The sequence below is a fragment of the Trichomycterus rosablanca genome, chromosome 17, assembly GCF_030014385.1.
Source record: "Trichomycterus rosablanca isolate fTriRos1 chromosome 17, fTriRos1.hap1, whole genome shotgun sequence".
NCBI classification, from domain to species: Eukaryota; Metazoa; Chordata; class Actinopteri; order Siluriformes; family Trichomycteridae; genus Trichomycterus; species Trichomycterus rosablanca.
In genome coordinates this window covers 17,514,985-17,535,458 of record NC_086004.1, presented here as the reverse complement: position 1 = coordinate 17,535,458, position 20,474 = coordinate 17,514,985, and the positions used below count along the sequence as shown (strand labels likewise).

The 20,474-nt window shown below is 39.0% G+C and overlaps 1 protein-coding gene across 1 annotated transcript; it reads right to left on the bottom strand.

Annotated features, from left to right (window-relative positions):
• Positions 1–3,874: 3,874 nt before the first annotated feature.
• On the bottom strand, positions 3,875–18,784 carry rerglb (RERG/RAS-like b). The gene is made up of 5 exons (XM_063013186.1): positions 18,733–18,784; positions 13,799–13,855; positions 9,271–9,344; positions 8,656–8,804; positions 3,875–4,483 (listed from the first exon to the last, which is right to left on the bottom strand). Exons 1-5 carry the CDS (start codon positions 18,782–18,784, stop codon positions 4,198–4,200), a joined length of 618 nt encoding a protein of 205 aa, XP_062869256.1. The 3' UTR covers positions 3,875–4,197.
• Positions 18,785–20,474: the final 1,690 nt, after the last annotated feature.

Sequence of the window (20,474 nt, the reverse complement as noted above, 5' to 3'; positions counted from 1 at the left end):
CCCCACAGACCGGTTATGTGCCCATGAGGCACACAAATTAGTCCTGTCCCTGTATAAAAGACTCCTGTCACAGAATCAGTTTCTTCTGTTCAAATCTCTCGACCACCATGGGCAAGACCAAAGAGCTATCAAAGGACGTCAGGGACAAGATTGTAGACCTGCACAAGGCTGGAATGGGCTACAAGACCATCAGCAAGAAGCTTGGTGAGAAAGAGACCACTGTTGGTGCGATAATTCGAAAATGGAAGAAATACAAGATCACAGTCAATCACCCTCACTCTGGAGCTCCATGCAAGATCTCACCTGGTGGGGTAAGAATGATTCTGAGAAAGGTGAGGTCAGTCCAGAATTACACGGGAGGAGCTTGTCAATGATCTCAAGGGAGCTGGGAGCAATCACCAAGAAAACCATTAGTAACACACTTCGCCGTAATGGATTGAGATCCTGCAGTGCCCGCAAAGTCCCTTTGCTCAAGAAGGCTCATGTACATGCCCGTCTGAAGTTTGCCAATGAACACCTGAATGATTCAGAGAAAGCTTGGGAGAATGTGATATGGTCAGATGAGACCAAAATTGAGCTCTTTGGCATCAACTCCACTCGCCGTGTTTGGAGGCAGAGAAATGCCCAGTGGGGATGGTGTTCTTGGGGTCATATCCAGCATTTCTCTGCTCCCAGCTCCCTTGAGATCATTGACAAGCTCCTCCCGTGTAATTCTGGACTGACCTCACCTTTCTCAGAATCATTCTTACTCCACCAGGTGAGATCTTGCATGGAGCTCCAGAGTGAGGGTGATTGACTGTGATCTTGTATTTCTTCCATTTTCGAATTATCGCACCAACAGTGGTCTCTTTCTCACCAAGCTTCTTGCTGATGGTCTTGTAGCCCATTCCAGCCTTGTGCAGGTCTACAATCTTGTCCCTGGCGTCCTTTGATAGCTCTTTGGTCTTGCCCATGGTGGTCGAGAGATTTGAACGGAAGAAACTGATTCTGTGACAGGAGTCTTTTATACAAGGACAGGACTAATTATAATAACAATTAATAATAATAACCGGTCTGTGGGGGTCAGAATTCTTGCTGGTTGGTAGGGGATCAAATACTTATTTCCCTTAATTAAATACAAATTAATACAATCCAAAAAAAAATCTGGATTTTTTGTTGATATTCTGTCTCTCTCTGTTAAAATAAACCTTCCATAAAAATTATAGACTGTTCAAGTCTTTGTAAGGGGGTAAACTTACAAAATCAGCAGGGGATCAAATACTTATTTCCCCCACTGTATTTTCACTTACAGCTTCACATACAGTTACAATCAAAATATTTAACCTTCCAAAGAAAATAAGGTTTCATAACTTTTCTTCATAGCTAGATTTTGCTTAAGTCTTAATAAGTTGAATGATGCAGTAAATAAACAAAGAAAATTAATGATTTATTTTAGAAGAATATTGAGAATTTAGGTTACTATGGACCCGTTTCATTTTCATCAGCCGCTTGATTTCATAGCCTGGTCAGGGTCGTGAAAACACTAGGCGTAAGGCAGGAATACACTGGACAGAGGGCCAATCCATTGCAGGGCTTTGACCGTCGATAGCACCACCGAGATTCACACCCAGATCTAAGTGGTGGTGGGCTAGTGTAACTGACTGCTGCACAACCTGAGCACCACAATATAAAGATGTATTTTTGCTTTTTTTTAAATAACTATTGGCTAAGATGAAAAAATATCTGGGAAATTGGTTACATCATAATTAACCTACCAGACTTATTATTAAATTATAAGCAATTTTGCTAATAAAGGCAGGATTAAAAAATGTAATAAAGCAAATAAGTTAAAAGACAACTTTGTGTTCATTACAACTTTTATGCTTCTATGATTTGTTTCATTGCATAATCCAATTATGCTGATTGAGGACTGATAGCCAGATATTCTAAAGGTTCTATAAAGTATAGCAATTCTCACAGGCCCTAAAGCAGTAAAGCATCCTAATACCATTACACTATTACCACTGTGTTTGAATGGTGGTGTGATGTTTTTTATTGTAGAATGCATTGTTAACATTTTGCCAGGTGTAATGGGAACCGAGTCTTAAAACGTTTCACTATCTAGTCTAACCAAAACCAATTATCAATTAAATGTTGTTAATTAGTTGATTAATTAGTTGATATGTTGTATGTTATTTCCTTAATAAACAAAATTATAATGAAAAAAATACAAAATCTGTTTTTTTACTTAGGTTGACATTGTATAATATAAAATGTTGCTTAAAGATTTTAAACAGTTATTTACTTTTTACACTATTGCACTATTTCATTTGTGGTAAGATCAAAATTAGAGTTTTTGGTGCTGAATGGAAGACCACACAATGGAAGAGTACACAGATGAAATACTCACAGACCCTAGAAATATTGTATACAAACCAGGTCTCTATAACCTTGCAGATCAAGACTACTGTGATACCGTGCTTCTTAAAAGATACAGTTTTAAAGCTATATTGTGATTATACACAAAGAAATATGTTTGTCATGATTTATGAATACAAACCCCATTTCCAGATTGGGACACTTTCTAAAAATACAGTAAAACCGAAAGTAAAAACTAAAGTAATCTGTAAACTAGACTGAACTTTTATTTAACTGATAAAATTACAAAGAAAACATTTTCGGTGTTTTCACTGACAAACCTAATTGTATTTTGTAAATATATAAACAATAGAATGTGACACACTCAAAAAATGGGACAGGGGCAAAATAAGACTAAGGTTACAGTAATACTGTTCTGAAAGGTTCCACAATTAGCAGTTTAACTGATAACAGGTGAGATCATCAAGATTGAGTTTAAAAAAAGCACCAAAGTCTTAGTCTTTGCAAGCAGTGATGGTTGTGGTTAAGCAATTTGTGCCAAACTTCATGAGAAATAGTCAGTCAGGTCATAGCCTCATGGACATGGGAGTGCTTTGAAAAATCATTGTCACTTAACACAATCCGCCACTGCAACAAAAAATGCAACCTGAAACTGTATTATGGAAAGAGGAGGCCATACATTAATTTAATTTAATAATAAATTAAGTGCACATAGGCTGGTGATTTCTCTGGGCCCAAAATCATGTGATGGACCGAAAAAAAATGGAAACCTGTTCCGTCATTACGGGAGTTCATGTTTCAGCTTGTTTTGGGGAAAATATACATCAGATTTCACATGCCAAGATGTAAAGTGTGTGTGTGTGTGTGTGTGTGTGTGTGCCTATAGTCCAGATCTGTCTCTTATCAATATTGTATGACGCATCATGAAGAAAAGAATAAGACAGCAGCAACGACAGACTGATGAGCAGCTGAAGTCGTGTATACAGCAAATATTTTACTTGCAAAACTGAAATGATTAGTATCTTCAGTTCTCAAACAATTTAAAAGTATAATTTATAAAAAAACAAGGTCATGTGACCCAGTGGTGAACATGCCTCTGTCCCAGCTTTTAAGTGTACTGAAAACACACAAATCTTTTCTTTGTCCTTTTAACTGTTAAATAAAGGTTTAAGTCAATTAACAAGTTACAGATTTATGTTTTGGGCAGTTTGCATGTTCTCCCCGTGTCTGCGTGAGTTTCCTCCAAAGGTCCGGTTTCCTCCCACAGTCCAAAAACATGCAGTCAGGTTAATTGGAGAATTTGAATTGCCCTGTAGGTGAATGGGTGTGTATGTGTGTCTGCCCTGCAATGGACAGGGTGTTACTGTGTGCCTTATGCCCATTCAAAAGTTGGGATAAGCTCCAGCAAGAACCAGCCCCACCCCCCACCCCCCCCCCCAATTGGATAAGTGATTAAGGAAGTGAGTAAGTGTGAGATTTACTGTATGTTTTTATTGCTTTTTCCAAAGGTGTCCACACTTTTCTGGAAATTGGGTTTGTATATGATATTACACAGAAACCAACATGATATTGGTTAAATTTGTTTACATAGCAGTATGCAGAAGACATTCACAAATTCGTAGAGGATTGTAATGGTAACAATTTAGCATCTCTTATTAAGGCCTTTTATCATTGGAATACTACTGACTGGTTCCCTTTAGCAATCAGGATAATTATGATTATTGTCATTTATACATACAGACACATTCAGAAACCATTAAGTTCAAGACAGTTTGCCAAAGTACTAAAGCAAGGACAGCTTAGCTTACATGATATTATTCCATTATTTTAAATTAATACTTAGACAGACTTTCTCCTCTTGCCAAACACATTGTTGATTAGCTTGGCCATGGATTTGGAGCCGCTATAACGCCGGCGGTCAGATCTGTGCTTCATTTGTTCCATCATGTGACTTATCAGTCTGGTGAAGAGATTTGCAATGTCCAGGTAGTTCTCTGCAGCAGACACTTCTTGGAAAGTGCACTTGTGCTCCAGGGCTAGAGATCGACCCTCTTCCTCACTCACCTGTCGACTATGGCACAGGTCCTGTTTATTCCCCACCAGGCAGATGGGTACCTCCATATCACTGCCCAAATCACATAGAAACTTGATCAGATTATAACCAAGACTATAAAACAGCTTCTATACTATACTTGAGTACTGTGTTAAATGTCACGTGCAATTTGTTGGATTTCATTAAATAAGTATTGAATGTTTGCTTGATTTTTAGATAACCAGTATCGGACAATCAGGTGGTGTAGTGGTAAATTATGTTAGCCCGGCGCTCAGGTGGCGCAGCAGTAAAACTCTGCTACTGGCAGCCTGGGTGCCTAAGTAAACAATGATTGACTCGTTTGCAAGGAGGGTGCCAGAGGGGATTCCACATAACTGGTGCAATTACAACCTCTGCTGATAAATTGTTGGCGTCTGCACAGCGACGAGGGATAATGGGATCAGGGTGTGACTCGCCATACACAAAGCTGATCCACATATGAACTCGCCTCATGCAGGTGAAAAGATGCAGTCAGTACTGCACACATGTCGGAGGGGGTATGTGTCAAGTTGCCGCTCTCCTCAGTCAGGGTGGAGATCAACATCAGTAGAGAGAAAGCGTAATGCAATCAGGGTAATTGGACATGACTAAATTGGGGGAGAATTGGAGGGAAAATGAAAAAAAAAAATTATACTATCCTATTCCCATAGGAATCCAGGGTTCAATTATTGCTAAGAAAATAATTAACCTGTAAAATTTCTTTTTAGTCTTAATTAACAGCTGCTCTTTTATTTAGTTTTTTTTTTTATTGTGTTTATTTGTATTGCCATGTAATTAAGTGTTCTTTTTTAATATAGCATTATGTTAGTTCTATTTTTGCACTAATAAACAAAATGATTTGGTTGGGTGTTTGGGTACCCCCAGGTAGGTTGTTGTCTAATGCCAAGTTTACACTACACGACTTTCGGAGTTGGCGGGTCACTGTACAGTTCACACTACACAACTGGATCTCTTGCACTCAGGAGTCTTTTACATCGTTGTGGTTTTCACACTACACGACTGATCGGCGATAGGGGGTCACACACTACACGATTTATCACCAGGATGAGTCGGTCTGGTCTCACAAACTACGCTCCATCTCTTTTTCTACATGCCTTTTTAGCCTGCTTTCAATGGTCAGGACCCCCACAGGGCCACCACAGAGCAGGTATTATTTAGGTGGTGGATCATTCTCAGCACTGCAGTGACACTGACATGGTGGTGGTGTGTTAGTTTGTGTTGTGCTGGTATGAGTGGATCAGACACAGCAGTGCTGCTGGAGTTTTACAATACCATGTCCACTCACTGTCCACTCTATTAGACACTCCTACCTAGTTGGTCCACCTTGTAGATGTAAAGTCAGAGACGATCGCTCATCTATTGCTGATGTTTAAGTTGGTCATCTTCTAGACCTTCATCAGTGGTCACAGGACACTGCCCACGGGGCGCTGTTGGCTGGATATTTTTGGTTGGTGGACTATTCTCAGTCCAGCAGTGACAGTGAGGTGTTTAAAAACTCCATCAGTATTGCTGTGTCCACTCTGATCCACTCATACCAGCACAACACACACTAACACACCACCAACATGTCAGTGTCACTGCAGTGCTGAGAATGATCCACCACCCAAATAATACCTGCTCTGTAGTGGTCCTGGGAGAGTCCTGACCATTGAAGAACAGCATGAAAGGGGGCTAACAAAGCATGCAGAGAAACAAGGAGGTGGTTTTAATGTTATGGCTGATCGGTATATAGGCAGTCAATTAGGAACTGGGAGTTTCAGCCACGTCCTTTTCTGTATTGTGTACCATCCTGGACATGCTGGCAGAATGATTTATTAAATGCTAAAAACATGATTCCAAATTCCCTTTATGGGAAAAATATTATAGCCCATATTGTTTGCCACATTGGGTTTTCCCCTTTTAAACATTTGTATGGCCGTAAAGCTCTGAGGGTGTTGGATATTGTTAAGGAGAACAAGGAGGACAGTCCCACCCCCAGCAAAACAAGAACAAAATCCCATGCACTGGATCACTTGTCACTTGTTTTTTGTAACTAAAGTTGTTTTGTGAATTGCTGAAACACAATACACCGAGACAAAAGAAAATGTGTTAACTGAGTTCTGAATCCATCTTACTAGCCCTAACAAACCTGTTAGAGCACATTTCAATTGATGCTAGGGAGTGCATATGCAATTTGGAGCAATATATGCTAACACTTAGAACATTTAGATCTTTTCAGGGACCTCCCTGATCATTTCAGCAAGACAATGCAATGCCACATTTTGCTATAGTAAATGAAATTTATCCGCAGCAATTAAAACACCTTCTACACACTTTGTAGATGACCTACCCTCACTCTAAAAAGATATAATGACACTTCTTGTGTTATTTTTACAGTATAACAGTATAAGAAATTCTGGAATGATACATACAAACCCAGTTTTCAGAAAAGTTGGGACACTTTTTCAAATGCAGTATGAGCAAGAATCTGTCATTTGTTAATTCTTCTAAATATTTAACTTGCAAAAGTAAAAAAAACTTAATTGTATTTTTAAAGTAGTAATAAATATGTCCAACACACCCCGGACAAGACGTCAATCCATCACAGGGCTTTAGCAAGCTCCTCAAGATGTAGCCAATTATGTCTATATTTAGATGTCAACCAACGAATTTCACTGCTAGAATTTGACCTCTAATCTCAGTGGTGATCCTGGGCTAGGATAATAGACAACTACAGCACCTGAACACTTGAAAATACTTATATTTAAAAAATACGATTATGTTGCTAAGTAAAAACATTACATACAATTTTGTCTTTGTACTTTTATCAGTTAAATAAAGTTTCAACAAAATTAACAATTATAACCCCAAATCAGAAAAAGTTGGGACAGTATGGAAAATGCAAATAAAATAAAAATGCAGTGTTCCTTACATTTACTTTGACTTTTATTTGATTGCAGACAGTTTGAACCCAAGGTATTTCATGTTTTGTCTGCTCAACTTCATTTCATTTGTTAATATACCTCCATTCCTGCACTTCAGGTCTGCAAACAGGTAAAATCAACAGGTGATTGTAATCATGGTTTGGTACAAAAGCAGCATCCAGGAAAGAATGAGTCTTTGATGAGCAAAGATGATCAGAGGATCTCCAGTTTGTCAACAAATGTGTGAGAAAATTATTGAAATATTTAAAAACAATGTACCTCAAAGAAAGATTGGAAGCGATTTGCATACTTCTCCCTCTACAGTGCATAATATCATTAAACAATTCAAGGAATCGGGAGGTATTTCAGTGTGTAAAGGCAAAAGGCAAAATCTTAAGCTGAACACTTGTGATCTTCAATCCCTCAGATGGCAGGCAGAGTTACATGCACAAATGCCACTTAAAACTTTAAAAAAAAGAAGCCTTATGTTAACCATGTCCAGAAGCGGCGTCGACTTCTCTGGGTTCGGAGGCATCTAGGATAGACTATTACACAGTGGAAACATGTATTGTGGTCAGATGAATCAGCATTCCAGGTCTTTTTTGGGAAAAAATGGACGCCGTGTGTACAAAGGCATGGCTGCGAGAGAAGAGGGTATGGGTACTGGACTGGCCTGCCTGCAGTGCTGACCTGTCCCCAATAGAGAATGTGTGGAGAATTTTGACGACGACCCTGTACTGTTGCACATCTTAAGACGTGTTTGCAGGAAGAATGGGACAAAATAAAACCTAAAACACTAAATCACTTGGTATCCTCGGTGCCAAAACGTCTTTTAAGTGTGGTGAAAGGGAATGTCAACATTACAAAGTGGTAAATGTTTTCCTGTCCCAACTTTTTTGGAATGTGTTGCAGGCCTGAAATGCAGGAATGGAAGTTGACCAGACAAAACATGAAATATCTCAGGTTCATGCTGTCTGCAATGAAATCAAAGTCAAAGTAAATGTAAGAAACTCTGTTATTTGCAAAGAAACTTATTATTTGCATTTTCCAAGCTGTCCCAACTTTTTCTGATTTGGGGTTGTAAAAAAAGATTTTTGTTTTGATTGCATTTTACATGTTACATGTTACTTTCAGCTGTGTTGTAGTTCTGTACAGGGAGGGTTACATGCAACAAAGTTGTCTTTTTTATAAATTATATCATAATCTCACAATTAGTTTTTATTAATAGATTAAAGTTCTGTCTTTTAATTTAATCTACAAGAGCTGTCAGGTCAACAGACTGAAGTAGTGACTCTGTCTCACCCTTTGCAGGTCTCCCTACGACTCTCTTTGATCTGATGTAGAATGCTTTTGGCACTAAGGAATGTCATGCGGTCACTAATAGTGTACACCACCACAAATCCATCTGCCCAGTTCAACTGTTCCTCCAGGGTGTCTTGGCTGTCCCCATTCTGCCAAAAAGAGAAAGGACACATGGGGGTCTTAACAACAACATTGCATGCCTCTTAAAACCTCACTAAAGGAAAAACTGGATGTCATGCAGGAGTCTCAATTTCATTTAATTAAGGTCAGTCCATTAGAGGACAATAAAGGGACAAAAACGTTCTGAATGTTCACTTCATGTCTAACGCAGGGTTTTAAAGTTTCATAAAGATTGCTTAGGAAGGCTGGGCATACATCCAACAAAAACAAAAGTCTGTCCACAGAATTTTATAATGCAGATCCTATCTCATAACCTGTTTTAATAAAATATGGTGCTCCAGATGCAACTGCCCTAAGCAAAGCCAGTTTGCATCAGTTTAAATATGTGAACATAGCATTAAGGAGCACCCATATAGTGGCATAACAGTAAATGTAGACTCACAGAATTGTCTGTACATCAACACAAGATAAGATTTAACTTACAAGTGAACAAACCTGTGAGCACGGATCTAAGACTTCTAGGTTCAGCTGTCTACCATCAATGGAGAGCCTTTTACAGTATAATGAGTCTGCAACAAGCAAAAAAAATTAATAAGATAATGCCTGGTAGATTCAATAATTGTAAAAATAGCAAACTTATACTAGAAAAAAAGAATATACACCGATCAGCCATAACATTAAACCCACCTCCTTGTTTCTACACTCAATGTCCATTTTATCAGCTCCACTTACCATATAGAAGCACTTTGTAGTTCTACAATTACTTACTGTGGTCCATCTGTTTCTCTGCATGCTTTGTTAGCCCCCTTTCATGCTGTTCTTCAATGGTCAGGACTCTCCCAGGACCCCCACAGAGCATGTATTATTTGGGTGGTGGATCATTCTCAGCACTGCAGTGACACTGACAAGGAGTTGGTGTGTTAGTATGTGTTGTGCTGGTATGAGTGGATCAGACTCAGCAGCGCTGCTGGAGTTTTTAAACACATCACTATCACTGCTGGACTGAGAATAGTCCACCAACCAAAAATATCCAGCCAACAGCGCCCTGTGGGCAGCGTCCTGTGACCACTGATAAAGGTCTAGAAGATGACCAACTCAAACAGAAGCAATAGATGAGTGATCGTCTCTGACTTTACATCTACAAGATGGACCAACTAGGTAGGAGTGTCTAATAGAGTGGAGAGTGAGTGGACACGGTATTTAAAAACTCCAGCAGCGCTGCTGTTTCTGATCCACTTATACCAGCACAACACACACTAACACACCACCACCATGTCATTGTCACTGCAGTGCTGAGAATGATCCACCACCTAAATAATACCTGCTATGTTGTGGTCCTGGGAGAGTCCTGACCATTAAAGAACAGCATTAAAAGGGGGCTAACAAAGCATGAAAAGAAACAGATGGACTAAAGTCAGTAATTGTAGAACTACAAAGTGCTTCTATATGGTAAGTGGAGCTGATAAAATGGACAGTGAGTGTAGAAACAAAGAGGTGGTTTTAATGTTATGGCTGATCAGTGTATACAGAGTGTTGTTAAAAAGTATTTGTCCCTTACCCAATTTCTTATATTTTTGCTCATTTATCACAGTCAACAGCTTGAGCAACCACAAAATGTAGCTTACAATTTTAAAAGATAAAAAATGAAGAAGATAAAAAATAAATGTAAAATTTAAAATAACACCTATATGACCCATGTGAATTAGAAATTAAGTAATAGCCGCCCTTAAAACTGGCTATGCAACCCTTGGCAGAAACAACTGCAATCAAACAACTGTTTGCAACGAGTCTTTACATCACTGTGAAGGAATTTTGGCCCACACTTCTTTGCAGAATTGTTTTAAAATAGCTATATTGGAGGGTTTTTGAAAATGAACTGCCCATTTGTCTTGCCACAGCATTTGGGAATGGGATTCAAGTCACAACATTGACTGGGCAACTCCAAAACTATCATTTTGTTTCTTTTGAGCCATTCCGAGGTGGACACTGTGTCGTGGATTTTAAAATAATAAATTATTGGATATAATTACAATTTTAACCAATCAATCTACACTGAATAACACATGAAGAAAAACAGGTCTTTAGAGTTTTTAAAAAAGGCCGCTCAGGTGGCGCAGCACACGCTAGCACACCAGAGCTAAGATTTCGAACACATCGTTTCGAATCTCAGCTCTGCCATCTGGCTGGCGGCTTGGCTGTTGTTCACACAGGGTGGGAAAGCTGGACCAGGGTTCCTCATAACTAATGCAGCTATGACCTCTGCTGGCTGACTGATAGCGCCTGCGCTAAGTCGAGGAATAATGCGTTGAGCGGGGTGTGGCTCTCCGTGCACAAAGCTGATCCGCATATGAACTTGCCTTGTGCGGATAAAAAAGATGCAGTCAGTACTGCACACGTGTTGGAGGGGGTGTGTGTCAGTTGCGGCGCTCTTCAGTCAGCAGTGGAGGGTAGTATCGGTACAGTGGAAGCGTAATGCAATCAGGGTAATTGGATACGACTAGATTAGGGAGAAAATTGGGGGGGAAATTGCAAAAAAAAAATCCCTTATTCACAAAAGTATTCAGACTCTTTTTTTTTTCAATAAAAAAGCATTTGTAATTAGTAAAAGCACCTCTACCAGCAGTTACAGCTCGAAGCCTTCTTGGATATGTCTCAATAAACTTTGCACAACAGCATTTGGATGGAGTATCCAATACCAGATCCTTGCAAACTGAGACTGGTGGCCAAATGTCTGTGAACTGCCATCTTCAGGTCTCTCCACACATACATTACAAGCCCTGACCTTAAAAATATTTTACACCTTAGAGATGAATTGAAGTGTCAGTTATGATTCAGGCCTTCTCATCGAATATTAGTGACTGACCACTGGGTACAAATTCCAAAAGACACAGTTTAAAATCTTGTGGAAAGCAATGGTCTTGGAATGGGCTGTCCAACAAGCTCATGATCCGGATTACACATACTTTTGACGATATAGTGTATGTTCAATGGAGTTTAAGTTTGGGCTTTGGGTGGGACACAGCGATTCTTCAAAGCCAAACTAGTGTTGTTTTGACTGTATATTTTGGGCAAATGATGTGTTGAAAGGTGTACTATACAGTATCTCTAGTCTGAGTTTGCGTGCGCTCTGGAATTTTCCTTAAAGACATTCCTGTAATTGGCTGATTTAATCTCTCCTTCAATTCCTACCAGTCCCTGCTGATGAAAACATTCCCACAGCATGATCCTGCCACCACCATGTTTCACCGTATGTATGGTATTCAGACATTTACAAACACTTTACATGCTGTCAAAGGCCTTTTACTTAACAGCGGCTTCCATTTTGCCACTGTCATAAAGGTCTGATTTTAGGAATGCTGCAGAGATGGTGCAGCTTCTTTGATCTCTGCACAGGAAGCTCTTTTGTAGTTTTTAGGGCCCTTATTCCCCAAATGTCCAATTTGGCCAAATGGTCAACTCTAGAGTTCGAAGCTATGTCATGATTCTTCCATTTCAACATTATGGAGGCCTCTTTGATCCTGCAAACACTCAAATTGTTTCAGAATTTTCCCTTGATCTGTGGCTTGACAGAGTTTGACTGCTGAGGCCCACAAACAGTTTCTTGGATTTCATGTTGTGATTTTGTCCGGACAATGCAGTACAAATTGTTGGCCCTTATAGAGCCAAGTGTGTCCTTTAAAACTATGTGAACTCCAGCTGAGCTCTAGACAGAAGTCATGGTCTGGATACATTTGTAAATAGGAGATTTCTGTTTTTTACTATGAATTAATTTTCCAAAAAATGTTTTAAGTTCATGATTATTAGTGATTAAGGGTAGAGCGATAGGTAAAATGGCAATTATATCTATATAATTTAAATTTTCTGCATTTAACAGACGCTTTTATCCAAAGCAACTTACAGTACAGTGACAGTATACAGTCTAAGCAATTAAGGGTTAAGGGCCTTGCTTAAGGGCCCAACAGTGGCAACCTGACAGTGGTGGGGCTTGAACCAGCAACCGTTGGATTACTAGTCCAGTACCGTAACCGCTAGGCCACAACTGTCCCACAAGAATTCAGTAAACAATAGTCCTACAAGTACAAATGCCCGCCTGATACGTCACTGTAGAACTGCATGACAAGGGCTGTCCAAACTGGAGAAACGCCTTTTTAGTTTCCGTAGATGTTAAATGAAGACACTCGCCATGGGGCTCGAACCCACAACCCTGAGATTAAGAGTCTCATGCTCTACCGACTGAGCTAGCCGGGCTTATATCAAATCCACAACAGAATAGCGTTAAAAAGCCAAGGGATCTAAATACTTTCTGAATGTGCTGTAAATACACCTCTCTTTGGCTACTTTATTGTGATCCCCTACTGTATACATTTTTCATTTGTGTAATTATGAACAAATCAGCATGGCAGCAGTCCAATGCATACAGTTATATATACGTGGGTCAACAGCTTTTCATCAAACACTAGGATGGAGTAAAAACTTAAAAAGCATGATTGTTGGTACCATACAGGCTGGTTTGAGTTTTGCCAATTGGTATGAAAAAAAAAAACATGGTGGAAATGTCAGGTCAGAATGAAAGAGGTTGGAAAGGTTAGCTGGAATGGTTCTAGCTGACAGAAAAGCAAATTAAACTGAAATAGCAATACTTTTAAACCAGGGTAAGAATGCACAACACAGTGGACATTGAGGCAGATACGCTACAATAATAGGAGACCACAATAGGTTTCAAGGACAATCAAGAACAAAGATTTAAAGTTATATTAACCACAGGCACAATGAAATGTTGCCTGGTCTGATTAGTCTTGATACTGTAATACCCCCTAACCATTTATTCTAAAAAGGGAACCATATACATGTTCTTTGGACCATGTTTTCTATGACAAAGAAAAGTAATTGTGGAAAAGTTAGGTTTGAAGGTGTGATGCCAAACGCAAAACTGAGATAGTTTAAACACGTTGTTATGGATAAGCAAGGCTCTGTTCAAATTGTAACTCTATAAAACACATCAGAGAGAGTACCCAGTACTTACTTGCATTGGACGCATATTCTCCTATGAAACGTTTGGTCAGGAATCTCACCAAAACAGCTTAATACAAAGAGAAGAAAACAGATATAACAGATATACTGTAAGTAGTAATGTAGAGTTTCAAACCAACTCTAAGAATGCAACCCCAAATCAAAAAAAATATTGGGACAGTGTTTCTTACATTTACTTTCACTTTTATTTAATTGCAGACAGAACCCAAGATATTTCATGTTTTGTCTGGTCAGCTTTATTTATTTATTAATATACAGTACATTTCAGGCCTGCAACAGTTTCCAAAAAAAGTTGGGACAGTAAAGCATTTACCACTTTGTAATGTTGCCATTCCTTCTTACGACACTTAAAAGAGGTTTTGGCACTGATGATAGCAAGCAATAAAGTGTTTCAGGTGTTATTTTGTCCCATTTTTCCTGTAAGCTCATCATAAGGTGTGCAACAGGGTTGTCATTTTCACATTTTTTTGTTTTAAAATTCTTCCCACACACACTTTATTGGACTCCAGACAGGCCAGTCCAGTACCCATACCCTCTCCTTCCATGCCATGCCTTTGTAATGTGTGCAGCATGTGGTTTTGCATCATCTTGTTGAAAAATGCATGAAAAAAGATGTCAACATTAAGGCAGCATAGTATATTCCCTAAAATCTCAATGTATTTTTTTGTGTCACAGCTGCCATCACAGAAGTGTAAATTAAATTTGCCAAGGGCACTGACACAGCCCCATACCATGACAGATTCAGGTTTTTGGACTTGTTGCTAATAACAGTCTGGATGGTCTATTTCATCTTTGGTCCAGAGCACACTGTGGTATTTCTTCCGAAAAGAAGATCTGGAATACTAATTGGTTCAACCACAGTACATGTTTCCACTGTGTGACGGTCCATCCCAGATGCCTCTGAGCCCAGAGAACACGACACTGCTTCTGGACATGGTTAACTTTTTCGCACAGTAAAGATTTAAGTGGTATTTGTGCATGTATCTCCATATTGTAGTATTTGACGAAGGTTTGCCAAAGTAATCCCTATCCCATGTGGTTATATCAGCTATTGTTGAGTGGCGGTTCTTGATGCAGTGCCATCTGAGGGATCGAAGATCACGAGTGTTTAGCTTAAGCTTGTACTCTTGGCCTTTACACACTGAAATTCCTCCCGATTCCTTGAATTACTTAAAGATATTATGCACTGTAGAGGGAGAAATATGCAAACCCCTTTCAATCATTCTTTGAGGTTCATTGTTTTTAAACATTTCAATCATTTTCTCATTCATTTGTTGACAAACTGGAGATCCTTTGGCCATCTTTGCTCATCAAAGACTCAGCCTTTCCCGGATGCTGCTTTTGTACCAAACTATGATCACAATCATCTGTTGACATCACCTGTTTGGAATCACATCATTCTTTAGTTTTTTCACCTCATTACTAGCCCTAAATTGCCCCTGTCCTAACTTTTTTGTGTTGCAGGCCTGCAGGAATGTGTTGCAGGCCTGAAATGCAGGAATGGAGGTATATTAACAAATGAAATGAGGCTGATCAGACAAATATAAAATATTTTGGGTTCATATTGTCTTTCCATACTCTCTTAACTTTTTCTGATTTTGGCTTAATAAAAATGGGTCAAATAAAAAATAATGATTGCAAACTGCAGTGAAGGGCTTAAGTTCAATTTAACATCAAAGACTTGGCCAGCATGCCCAGAGTTTTAGGTGTATATTCGGCACAGAGAAACTGTTTTGGATGTTTTTGTGCATGCTTAGACCATGAGCACACAGTCTGGTCTATATTAAATATTTGAGACATGAAGCTGCCTTGGTTAATTTGTTTTCTGATGAACAGGTTTTTAGAGCACACTCTAGAACAGGAACACTACAGCCACAAAAACTGTGCTCTCTCTGCCCCCACCAGCTAAATTCTACCCTACATCTCTAACAAATATGTATTTTCCTCTAAAATATCTGAAATCTTAAACATCCCAAAGCATACTGGCTTGACCACCTATCTTCTGACTCTTTTTTAAGCCAAAAGACACAGGACTCACAACTTGTTTTTGATAAGAGAGGACCTTGTGTAATTATTTTCTGGTCATTTAATAGTCATTGACATGGTATGCAGCCAGAAAAGTTCAGCCAGTTCTTGTTCTGCAGATGATCAAAAATAATCCCCCATCAGATTTAGCAATTACTTGCATTCTATCTGTTTTGCCCCAAATCCTCTTATGTCCCTAATACACAGGGCTTTTACATTGGTTACACAGACTTTTATTTTGCTATAATTGTCAGTTATTCTGACTATATTAAATTATAACATAATTGCGTTACTTAAAAAAAGGAAGTTGCCGCTCAGGTGGCGCAGCGGTAAAATACGCTAGCACACCAGAGCTGGGATTTCGAATACATCATATCGAATCTCAGCTCTGCCATCCGGCTGGGCTGGGCGGCTATATGAACAACGTTTGGCTGTTGTTCATCCAGGGTTAGGGAGCCGGATAGGGACCTGGATAGGGACCTCATAACTGATGCAATTACACCTTCATTTGGCTGGTTGATGGCGTCTACACAGAGTAGAGGGATAATGCTAATCAGGGTGTGGCTCTCCATGCACAGGGCTGATTCGCATATGAACTCGGCTGGTGCAGGTGACAAAAATGCAGTCGGCTACTGCTCACGTATCGGAGGGGACGTGTCAGTTCGCTCTCCTCAATCGGGGGTGAGGGTCAGCACCAGTAGAAAGGAAGCATAACGCAATTGGGTAAAAATTGGACACGCTAAAAATCAAGAGAAATAGGGAGGGAAAAAAAAGAAAGTTAAAGCTTCTGAAAAACACAATGATAACATAGCAGAATCTTTAATTAATAGCTAGCATAGTATCTTTTTGTTATTGCAGGGGTAAAACATGATCTGCTTCTGTAGTTTACCTTGTAGTCACAAGAATCAAAATTCTGTCCTATTTGGCCATCTCTTTTTAATGTTTTGACATTAAGGTTAAGTGAGATGCAGGGTAAACATACAATTACCAGCTACACCACCATGCTGCCCATTTTCGTTTTTCTTTATTCAAAACCAAATTCTTAAAAATTGTGACAGTAGGTAAAATGCAAATAAAAACAGAAGGTAGTGATTTGTTAATTGTATTTTACAGTATTTCAAATGTTTGATGCTTGCAACACATTACAACAAAGACTTTTCCTTAAGACTCTTTATATATCAGCAATATACAGAAATGCATTGGACTTCTCTTGACTCAAGCTTATCTGAGACGGACCAACGTGTGCTGTATTCTAATGGAATTTTTGGTGTTAATAGCATGGTTAAATGAAACATCTGTAATGGCACCATTAATGCTGGGGGGTGCATACATACATACATAACACATTTAGACAACATCAATTTCAGGGATGGTTCTAATTGTTTAAGCAAGACAATGCCAAGCCACATTCTGCATGTGTTACAACAACACAATACACTAATCAGCCATAACATTAAAACCAGCTCCTTGTTTATACACTCACTGTCCGTTTTATCAGCTCCACTTACCATGTAGAAACACTGACTAGTTCCACAATTATTTACTGTAGTCCATCTGTTTCTTTACATACTGTATTAGCCTGCTTTCACCAGGTTCTTCAATGGTCATGACCACCACAGAGCAGGTATTATTTAGGTGGTGGATCATTCTCAGCACTGCAGTGACAATGACATGGTTGTGGTGTGTTAGTGTGTGTTGTGCTGGTATGAGTGGGTCAGACACAGCAGCGCTGCTGGAGTTTTTAAAATACCGTGTCCACTCACTGTCCAATCAATTAGACACTGCTACCTGTTGGTCCACCTTGTAGACGTAAAGTCACAGACGATCGCTCATCTATTGCTTCTGTTTGAGTTGGTCATCTTCTAGACCTTCATCAGTGGTCACAGGACACTGCCCACAGGGCACTGTTGGCTAGATATTTGGTGGACTATTCTCAGTCCAGCAGTGACAGTAAGGTGTTTAAAAACTCCATCAGCACTGCTGTGTCTTATCCACTCATACCAGCACAACACACACTAACACACCACCACCATGTCATTGTCACTGCAGTGCTGAGAATGATCCACCACCCAAATAATACCTGCTCTGTAGTGGCCATTGAATTTCAGCATGAAAGGGGGCTAACAAAGCATGCAGATGGACTACAGTCAGTAATTGTAGAACTACAAAGCGCTTCTATAAGGTAAGTGGAGCTGATCAAATGGACAGTGAGTGTAGAAACAAGGAGGTGGTTTTAATGTTATGGCTGATCAGTGTATATGACATTGGATATTACAAAGAATGGGGGAAATGTTTGTGGTATACAGCTGTAACAATCAGTGTTCTCCATTCCCAAATTATTACGAAACTAAGGTGGCATAACAGAGGTAAACAGGCACAGTTCTCAACCTTTGTGTTGCAGCCCTCAAAGTTATTTAGTCAATAATTATATTGTATTTGTTCTATTTCTTATTTAATACAGATCAAAAATGATTTACAAATGATCTGTTTTTATTAACATTCTTTTGTAATTTTTTTAATTAGGCATATATTTATTATTATTAGTAGTAGTAGTAGTAGGAGTGGTAGTAGAAGTTGTTGTTGTAGTAATAGTACAGTAGGAGTAGTAGGTGACTGTGATACATGACACTTATCTACACTTATATACGCTGATTCGGTTATCTCTACTTGAAGGTGGCCAGTATATAAAACTTAATTATATAATTCAAAAGAATCCACCCATTTAAACTAGGAAATACATCAACTTACATCAGCAAAGTCAGACTTCATGACAAACATTTTATTATGTTCGTCATGAAGGCTGTATGCAGGCATCATGTAATCCTGTAAACATGATCTTCAGTGTAGCGTGTAACTAAGTTTCTTTAAAACATGTGATGATGCAACACACAAAACACTTACCTGATTTGCCAGCTCCCTTACTGCCCAGCAGGGCCAGTTTAATGTCATTCATGTCTCTAAAACCAAAAAAACACCCTGTTTCCAGAGTTCTGACCAGTGTACTAGGATAGTCTTGGTTAGTTTGTTGCACAGTGCAGTGCAGCAGCAAAGAAATAATAAAGTCTCTCTCTAACTAACTCCTCCTTTTTCATTGCACATCCATAGCTGCCCATTCTCTCCACCCACAAGTAGGGTTGCCAAGAGGTCAGTCTACCACCAAGCACAAACAGGATTTTTACTTCCAGAAGCATTAAAAGCTTTTGTTTATCTAAGTGAAAGTTTGCCATAGTAAACCAAGTGAAGCTCTTTCTTACAGAATAAGTGAACTCGTAAACCACTTCTTTTCCTTTAACCTAGATCTTCACCAATGAGAGTACTTAGGTTTGTTTGGTTGTCATGACGTTCAATGTTTTCTTAAAGCACAATAGCCCATGAAGCCCCTTCTAAGCGTTTTAAGTATTTTTAAATAGCTCCCCATTTCTGCTTACTTACAGTGCACCCGGAAAGTATTCACAGCACTTCACTTTTTACACTTCAGTAATTTCTACACACACAATACCCCATGATGACAAAGTGAAAAAAGTTTGTTTGAAATTTTTGCAAATGCATTAAAAATAAAACACAAAAATATATCATGTACATTGTACATGTCTTTGCTCAATACTTTGTTGAAGCATCTTTGGCAGCAATTACAGCCTCAAGTCTTTTTGAGTTTGATGCTACAAGCTTGGCACACCTTTTTTGGGCAGTTTCTCCCATTCTTCTTTGCAGAACCTCTCAAGCTCCGTCAGGTTGGATGGGGAACGTCGGTGCACAGCCATTTTCAGATCTCTTCAGAGTAGTGGTGTGCGATACTGCAAAATTTGGTATCGATCCGATACCAAGTAAATACAGGGCCAGTATAGCCGATATCGATCCGATACCGATACTTTTTAATGATTAAGGTAGATGCATCTTCAAATTGCTAAATCTGAATGAATTTTCATGACATTTAGGTGTATTATTGTAATACATACATTTTGTAAGTAGCTGCTGTCAGTAGGGTTGTAAATAAATGCAGTTGTTCTGGTGCTTTACTTTCTCACAACATTATCGTCATGGTGGGTGGGTGGGTAGGTAGGTAGGTACTTTATTGATCCCGAAGGAAATTAAGGCCTCAGTAGCAAGTTACATGAATCAAGTCAAAAAGTAAGTAATAGTAAGTAATAGTACACACTACAGAGATTCACATTATACAAAAACTAAAAGTATCTGTATAACCATAACAACACTCGGACAACACACAACAATAACTGGACCTGAGGGTAAATATGGTACATATGGAAATGTAGTTTCAGTTAACATTGCGAGGCTAGTATGAAATATAAGTCACAGTAGTAAGATATAAATTATAAAGTAAATTATAAAATGAATTAAAGTGAATTTAAAGTGAATTATAAAGTGAACCACAGTGCATATATAAGAAATGTAATGTAAAAATGTAAGAAAAAGTAAGGAAATGTGCAGATTAATGTACATAAGGTGCGGATGTGCCTGTCTGTGCATGTGCACATGAGTGCCCACAAATGTAAACACACACGTGCTCACCCACATACATAGATTATTGTACATGTGCCACAATTCTGTTACATTCATTCCTCAGTTCCTCCCCGTCCCCCCTGCATAGAGTTAAAGAGCCTAATGGCTCTGGGAACAAAGGATTT

Excerpts from the sequence above, each read along its gene's own strand:
- rerglb (XM_063013186.1), bottom strand. The coding sequence starts at position 18,784 with ATGAATGACATTAAACTGGCCCTGCTGGGCAGTAAGGGAGCTGGCAAA. Across the intron at positions 13,856-18,732 it reads TAAGGGAGCTGGCAAATCAG|CTGTTTTGGTGAGATTCCTG; the intron begins GTAAGTGTTTTG and ends CTTTGTATTAAG. Across the intron at positions 9,345-13,798 it reads AGAATATGCGTCCAATGCAA|ACTCATTATACTGTAAAAGG; the intron begins GTAAGTACTGGG and ends TGCTTGTTGCAG.